Source organism: Hermetia illucens, chromosome 5 (assembly GCF_905115235.1).
Source record: "Hermetia illucens chromosome 5, iHerIll2.2.curated.20191125, whole genome shotgun sequence".
NCBI lineage: Eukaryota > Metazoa > Arthropoda > Insecta > Diptera > Stratiomyidae > Hermetia > Hermetia illucens.
This window is the reverse complement of record NC_051853.1, coordinates 54068214-54076509: the sequence shown is the minus strand read 5'-3', so window position 1 is coordinate 54076509 and position 8296 is coordinate 54068214. Positions and strand designations below refer to the sequence as shown.

The window sequence follows — 8296 nt, the reverse complement described above, 5'->3', positions numbered from 1 at the left end:
TGGAAAAAGTCCACCCCACCCCAAGGTAAGGGTCTTATTTGAAACTAAAGGTGCCCATGGTATTCAGAGTCCGAATACTAAAGACCAAGCCCCCCATTCGCCACGCAGCCCTCAGTGTCTGCTCTTCCACCTTAACTCCTGTTAGCACTTTCTCAAGTGAGTGGAGGACGATCCCCGGGCTGTTGCTTCCGCTCATTATCCGCCGGATCCACTTACACCTAACACATGCCCTGCAGGCAAACAGATCCTCGTCAGTTGAATAAAGCTACTCCCAGTCCCGCCCCGCACAGGGCTGTCGGAAGACGGTTTCTAGCGGCCACCGCGAGGAGGTCGTATGAGGGCTTGCTGAATTATGTAACCTTAATCTGAAACAGCCGCCACCAAACGGGTGTGGCGCCATCTATTTGTTCGCATTCGCAACATTCGAAATAAATTTCGAATGCTGCGAATCCTGCCGCGCCACCTAAAAATTGTGGTTTGCAAAGAAATGGACTATTTTAATTAAACGGGGACTATAAAATTCGCTAAGGGCTAAGCACTCTAAAAGCCGATATGTGAGTCAAGCTCTCAAATGATCAACAATACCCTCCCTTTCAGTCCCTGATTTAACTCTAATCAACAACCCAATCCTAGTATGTAAGTTGAAATAATTTTTGACGTGAAATTAACTCAATCAAAACCTTGAAAAGACCACTCCGTCCTTCCAGATTGACCAGATTACTTCGTATCCCCAGTCAGAATTGCATAAAGTCGCGTTCCAGAAATTAGAAAAGGGAAGATGCAACACCGAAAACCAACTTCCCCACATCTACCCCAACCCCCTTCATGCGTTTTTTAAGCAAACCCCTACATCTGAAGCATTTAATGCAAAAAAGTTCCACTGGCCTAATTAGCTCGTACTCTTGTACTGGTTAAAATCTTTGGACTCGGTATGGATGCAGAAATCAATATCATCGAACTCATTTAGGTAGTATCTTCCAGAAAAACACGAAAAACTTTATGTACCACCATATCCTTTCCCAGTAAAAATGCATATCAAAATGTTTACCTAACAATCTAAGATGCTGCTGAGAAGCTCACCATCAATTAAATTCCCAGCCCCATAGTCCTCAAAATTGCTGATCTCCAGTCTATTGCTGATGACTTATCAGTAATCTTGCTCCTTTTTAATAAAATCAGAAAAATGTCGTATAAATATCCAATAAAAGGTGAATAAATATGTGAGTTTGTGGAGTAAACTAACGCTCCCTCTAAACATAGACAAATCCAGCACAAGATTTGTCAAAAACCATAGAATTGTTTCACACCACACAGACATAAAATCCCCCGGCAGAAAAGTAGCTCATTCACGATCGAAATAAATTTTGAAAATATTTCAGCATACATTATAGCAGTGATGAATGCCCTATGAATATCTACTGAGATGGGCTTTACGGTGTACAGAAGTGAAATCATACTACATAGGCTACATTGATAAGAAACTTATTAGCTTCAGAGCCTCACGAGTGTGTCGATGCCCAGGTTTAGTCAAATTCACATCAACGCTTGTCCAATTTACTATCATAGGTACCTCCTAAACTTTCACATCCTTACACCTTCAGACACTGCAGTTCGATCATCAAGCTGAACCCCCCAAATCTGCGGATTTATCCTTCTTCGCAATTTTTGGTTTTGGTCCTGTTTACCAAGCCTGCCATCCCCTGGTCTCCTTCGAAGGCTAAGTATTTGACATCCAACCTGCTCTGTCTTTCTCAGGTTGGTGTTCACGATAGTGAACTTTGGAATCACTTTAAGATAGCTTCATCGATGTACTCCAAATGTAGGCAAATTGTCCCTCTGTTTGACATTTTACCTTCCTTAGAGAAAGCTGCCATAAGGCTGCTTCTTGCGTAGATATCATTTTCTTTTCCGCTTTTGTGTTAGCGTGGAACAGGGCATCAACTTCAGTGAGACCTCTCTTGCTGATTTGATCACCTCCTAACACATCGATCATAACTTCTGCAGAAACCGTTGAAGATCCTGTTACGGAGCCCTTCAAAGCGACTTGAGTGTTCATCTTACACTTTACTACTACTACTATCTACTACTATCTACTTCGTCCAATGTGTGTCTGCTTGTCCCCTTACTCTCTTCCGATTTTTCTCGATATTACGACAACTATGTCCCCATTCCTAAGGGGCCTTCTTTCGCAGTGCTTTTATCTGCCGTTGTTCGGGTTCACAGTAGGTACTAAGTGAAGGATTTGCATTAAAGCGAAGACCACGGATTCTATATATTTTGTTGTTGTTGTTGTTGTTGTTTGTTTCTAAATCCCTACATTACCTAATACGATCAAATTTTCTTATAAACACCTTGAGCCTCCATAGTAGTTGACAACCACGGTTCTGTACGACTGAACATAGTTTTCCTTGGCTTAACGTTGGTCGGTATTTCAGGTACATATCCACCATATCCCGGCATTTTCAGTTGATACGGTAGTCGCAAACTGTCACTGGCCAAGCATTCCGTAATTTCAGCACTTTCTTTTTCGGTTAATTTTTCTTCATCTTTCGGCTTGCATATCGAACACCTTGAACCATGAATACTGATTAATTACCCTTTCATAAAAGAATAGACCCAAATTACGTTCCCAGTTGGTCATGCTTAGTCCAAAATAATTCTGTTGGATCGGTAGCAGCTCGCAACTGATAGCTATCCCACTCGTCACTATATTTCTGCATGCCAGGCTCAATTTCTGTGCAAAATTGCTTCGTATGGAACCCTACTTCCTTTGGTTTATAATTTGGAGGTACGTCAATCACATTTTTGCTTAAATAGGCAGAATGGATTTATTAAAAATTCCATGAAACTCAAGACTATAATCAAACTCACTTCGAACCATCATGGACGAACTCGGTAGATATTTTCCAATTCGATGTGTAAATATTGTCAACGAGTCCACCTTTCCTATACATCAGGTCCTGATCGACGTCATCCAGACTTATTTGCGGAATCATAAAGATACGTGGGCGAGTTTTCCGTGCTTGGAGTCGCTCAGCGAATTCATTCGATTTGTCCTTTCGCTTGTAGGTAACCTCCTTGAATGGGTTCGTTGTTACACATCCTTTTGGTCGAAAAAATAGATCGAATGGGACATAAACGTCGGGATGAAAGTTCTTCATGGTTGAAACATCCTTTTGGACGACTGCTCCGAGTTCCATCTTTCTTTGCGGGTCATCGAATTTTGGCTTTGATTTCATGCTCAGTGGTCGAATTGGATGAACAATAAAGTCATCTTGGTACGTTGACTTTGTGTTGAAAAGCCCGAGGGACATTTCTTTATAGTTTAAGATGCTTGCAATAAGGGTTGGTAAAGATTTATTTTTTAAAATATTTCAAAAATATTCTGCTGCAATTGGCTTACTTTTCGAATGACATTTTCATTTTACTTAAAAACATGCCACCTCAAAACTATTTAGATATATGTACATAAGTGCCGAATTTGGTTAAGATGAATTCAAGTTAATCAGTTACCATCATTTCTAATTCGTTATTGTGCAATACAGCAATACAGCAAAAGCGGTGACAATTTAAAAACATCGTGGCAATCCAAATGGGACATAGATAGTAAATTTTTCACGAAAATTCACTCCAAGCACACAGATCGTTATATCTATTTAGATCTGCTCCCTGCTTAAGGAACGAAGAACAGTGAGTCAATCTGTCAGCCACCCCATAACCGACGATATATATATAATATACAGGACAGAAATGACGTCATCTATGCCCGCAGATTTGAATCTATGGAACAAGCTAAACCAAAGATCAGTCTTTAAATTCACTGCTATGCGCCACTATCGGCCAATACTTGTGATTTCGGAAATGTGTAGTTAGTCGTACCATTCCTTATTGCTTTTAGTGCACCTCCTATTCTATAAAAATAGTATACCTAACTGCTGGATAGACTCTTTAATAAAGACTCGTTTTACCATAACTTCGAGGTTGCTTCGGGCGAGTCTGTCTCTTCGCGAAAGAATCTCCGTGACGATTGCTTAACTAATCTGATCTTCTTCAATGTTTTCCATACTTCAGTTGGCTCGATCTTTATAGTTCGATTAAGGAATGAAACCGAATTTCTCCATAGTATTCTTCCGTCCTTTGGGGTACTGAGATCATGTTGGGGTACTCAAAAGCTTCCTTCAAGCATTAGCCATTTGTAATGATCATTGAACTAATAGATAAGAAAAATAAACAACGAGGGCTCGGGAATATAGGGAAGAGTTCTATTAGACACTTCAGTCCCTCTCATGTCAACTTGAATATCTGAGTTGTTTTCTCATTTCCGGCAATGAGTTTGGTGTACCTCCCAAATGGAGGTGGTTTCATGCCCTTCATGTTTGAGATGAGAGCCGTTAGATCAGGAGATACTATCATGATCTTCAGGACTTGTCGTCTGACTAATTCCGCAGAGCTGTGTTCGGTGTCCAAATTAAAAACAGTCAAGTTCATCTCGTGTTGATGTTAGAACTTTCTCAATAAATATGGTGGACGTTCATATTTTAATCTGCAATTACTTTAAAGTTTTAATTTTGGCGCATTGGAACTCTTTTTCTTTGGTGGAACATTCACCAATAACGTCGTCCTCGCCGTAAGCCAGATAAGCACAATACCAAAAAATCCCTTTGTAATCTTTGTTAAGATTATCTGGAGGCCTTTCGAAACCACTTTGCAAAAACGGGATATACTGTCTCGACTGACATACAGTAAATGTTTTATGGATGTCTGCCGCTTCCACCGCCTCGTCATTGGTAGTACATTATTCGAGCGCAGGCTTTCAACTGACCGACAAAGTACGAGCAATCAGATTGACTATTTTGCGTTCAGTAGTAGATTTAAGAGTTATCTCCCGAATGAACGTAATCAGAGAGGCACTGCCATCGGCCTCGAAAGGAATCACCATCGAATGGTCGCTTATTTTCGCTTGCGTGTTGCGTCCAGCAATTCCGCTTCACTTCCGGTTAAGTTTCGCATTTTGTGAATGGAATGGTATGCCATCAAACGGAGTAAAGCCGCTGGACTTGGCAGCCTCCCCGCTGAGTTATTTGTTGCTGCACCTGTAGTTATTACCGATCTGCTACTTCCACTCGTATGGAATACGCGATATTTCCCAGAGAGTGAAAGAAGGAGATTATCGTTAAGATTCCAAGGGGGAGGGGCATACGTTTTGAATGTGACATTTGGAGAGCGAACTGCGTGCTCCCTGTCTTTGCAAAGATAATAGCAAAAATAATCCTGGGATGCATTAAAGAACATCTCGAAAGTTTGATCGCCAGAGAGTAGCCTGACTTCCGTTCCGGGCCCTCCTGCATTGACCACATCCTCCCCCGCTCCGGATCGTTTTGGCGCAGTACGCAGTTTAGATCTTCACTTCAACAATTTCTTGAAGACTTTTCACAGCATGAACAGGGGGTGTATCTATGCTGATGACATCTATTTGCCCTCTCACTAGGTCAAGGACCTTGGTCAAGTGGCTCTGGATTTGGAAAGAAAGTCCTTTTTCCATACTTCAGTTGGCCAGAGGTAGATGCTTATTCATGGGTGGTGCGGATTGACGCCTTATATCCACAATGCTATTTTGCTTCGACTAATCTCTTAAGAACTGGGTTTCAATTCCCTAATGGTTTTTTTTCTCGATTAAATGTGTGGTGAATCTGGCTCTAGAATCAAATTATCACATCGGTGACCTCTGAGTCGTCTCCTTGTTCAGAGTTTCATTAGCAGGCTCTCGAGCGACTTGTCCAAAAATGGAATGATCGCGTCATGCTACACAATCTTAGATTGAATCTGAATAAAACTGAATTTTTGACGACGGATTCCAATGAAACAAGCACATCAATGGCAGTGATCTGCCAAGAACTGACCGATTTAAATATCTCGGGTCAATGCTATTAGCCAATGGAGAACTGCGTTATGAAATTGATTCACGCATTAGCGCAATCTGAATGAAGTGACATTCCACAACTGGTGTTCATTGTGATCGACGTATCAACGAACACTACAAATCTAAAATTTACGCCAATGTCACCCTGTTGCCTTCTATGGTTCTGAGTATTGGCCGACTATAAAAGACAATGAACGGCATCTTGCTCTAATGGAGACGCAGATGTTGGACTAGTGACGTGTCACGCTTTGATGACATCCGAAATAAGGATCTCCACAATCGTTATGGGGTTCCACCGATCGTCGACTCAGCTGTGAGTAAATACCTGAGTCCAATCAGGGTAATAATCTCGGGCAAGCGCAATGTTGACCACATTGCCTCCTACCGTGTACTGTAGTGTACCCTTACGGTCTTTAATGAAGTGCTCTAACACACTTCAAGGCCCTGATCCAATTGGATTGTTGCGTCAACGATTACTATTAATAAAATTGTTCCTAAATCCATTTCTGTTGAAGATGACTATGCTCACCCATCTATTATAATATTCAGAATCCATTCCAGGTTCCGATCTTTTGGGCTGATAACGACTTTTTCAAAACGAGTGGTCCGGACCCTAAAACGCGGGAAATTAGTACGGTATCTCAACTACACATAATGTTCTACAATGTCAATGTGGTCGGTACACGAGGAACCATAACGGAAACCAATTTACTCTCTGCAGTTCTTTGATGCGTTCCTGGAATATTTGAGCTATTATTTTCCCCCAATTCTTGCATCCAAGACGAATGCCGTTTTCGGAATCTTAACGATAATCCCCTTCTTGGGAATGATCTCAGATTCCCAGAATCTACGCCCTTCTGCTTCCCTTACCAATGCAATGCTGGAATTCCACAGTACCCGCTACTTTGCACTCCTTGTACATTACAAGGGAATAACAAGAATAACCACAACAATAGTTTGTGTTTTTCTTACGTAATTTCCGTTAATTTCAATTCATTTCTTGTATCTGTAGATCCATCTTTCATAACACACCTTGAAATTGTCTTTTTGAAGCTTCTGTATTTCAAATTTGAGAGCATTTATAATCTCCTCATTAGCACTAAAACTCTTCCATTATTTTTTTTACTTTTGAAAATAGTCTCTGTATATCATTTCGCTGTTAGTGTTTGACCAGTTTCCAGAGTAATACCAGCTACAATTTCGGTCTGGTGAAATAATAGATATCATCACTGTTGCTGCCTCATCTTGACGGGCGGATTGGCTCCTTCTAGGCTCCATACCAAAGGCTGCTGCCTGGTTTCTGCATCGTACTTATGGAATTACGCCTCATCACCCTGTAATCAATTTGTCGGGGATGATAGACTGCACGGTTTTAGATACCGCAGAAAGTATTTAGCGAAATGAACGCGTGCCTCCTTTTGAGCGCCATTTAAAAAGCAAGGAAACCATCGAGAAAATTTGTTCGTGTATCCCAATTGATGATCAAATATTCGTGGCACAGCCATGACATTGAAGCCGGTTTCAATAACAATCATTTTTTGGGTCAAACTGGGATCTTTGTTAAATTTAGCTTTCACTTGGGCCACATTCCTCGCAAATTTTACGCGACGGTTCATCCTTCAAGGAAAAATGTCCTGTTTGGAATCTTCCAAATCACTTTGACAATTTTCAATGAGGGTGCATTCGTCCCGTAAGTATTTTGGGATTCACCAGAAATTACCATTTGCCGTCAAAAACCATCGAGAATAACGCATCGAGCGAATTTCATATTGTATTGGTGCCGGAATTTGTGCAACAACAATAAATGTGCGTTTTCTGGTTTCCATTTTTACTGTTCTTTCTAGAATTTCTCATAAAATGTCACTTAACTATGACAAACAACCTACAGTTTACCCAACTAAAAATGAAAGTTTACCGAACTTTTGTTAGTCCCTTCGTATTACGCTAACGGAACTCCAGCGCTTCACGGTCCCCTTTGCTCCTGCCAGTTTTATGCAGCTAGAAGTTAGTCAGATCGTAGAAAAGGCTTGCATTGAATTTGCTCTGTTGTTCTGCGAGCAGCACGTACCTTTTGAAGCCAACAGCAGCATCCCTTTTATTACGCACATTCAGAAGGCAGGGTAAGTAGGTAGGTAACAGTGGCCGCTCCGAGTAGCCCAATTATCGCTGTGGTGCGTCGTTTTGCTGCCACAAACTCCTAACACCGTGACTGCTGCTATGAGAGCAAAGAGGCAGGGTCCACCCGGCTCGGATCTTCAGAGCCAGCCCGTAGCATTCACGAAGGAAAGCAGCTCTCCCATCCTGCAGCTAGAAATCTCTCTGAGTTCCCCAAAGAATGGTTTACTCAGTTTCCGTAGCCTGACTCCAGCTAGAGCT

At 41.5% G+C, this 8296-nt stretch overlaps 1 protein-coding gene across 1 annotated transcript; it reads right to left on the bottom strand.

The window, feature by feature from the left end:
• Nucleotides 1–2290: 2290 nt before the first annotated feature.
• Nucleotides 2291–3529, bottom strand: LOC119657768. Its single transcript, XM_038064835.1, has 4 exons — nt 3404–3529; nt 2872–3333; nt 2626–2808; nt 2291–2569 (listed from the first exon to the last, which is right to left on the bottom strand). The coding sequence occupies exons 1-4, from the start codon at nt 3436–3438 to the stop codon at nt 2332–2334; spliced, it is 918 nt and encodes a 305-aa protein (XP_037920763.1). The 5' UTR covers nt 3439–3529; the 3' UTR covers nt 2291–2331.
• Nucleotides 3530–8296: the final 4767 nt, after the last annotated feature.

Bases quoted from the DNA above. Each gene is read 5' to 3' on its own strand.
- LOC119657768 (XM_038064835.1), bottom strand. From the start codon at position 3,438: ATGTTTTTAAGTAAAATGAAAATGTCATTCGAAAA. The intron at 2,809-2,871 runs GTGAGTTTGATT...TGCCTATTTAAG, and splicing joins TTCGTCCATGATGGTTCGAA to CAAAAATGTGATTGACGTAC. The intron at 2,570-2,625 runs GTAATTTGGGTC...TCATGGTTCAAG, and splicing joins AAGCATGACCAACTGGGAAC to GTGTTCGATATGCAAGCCGA.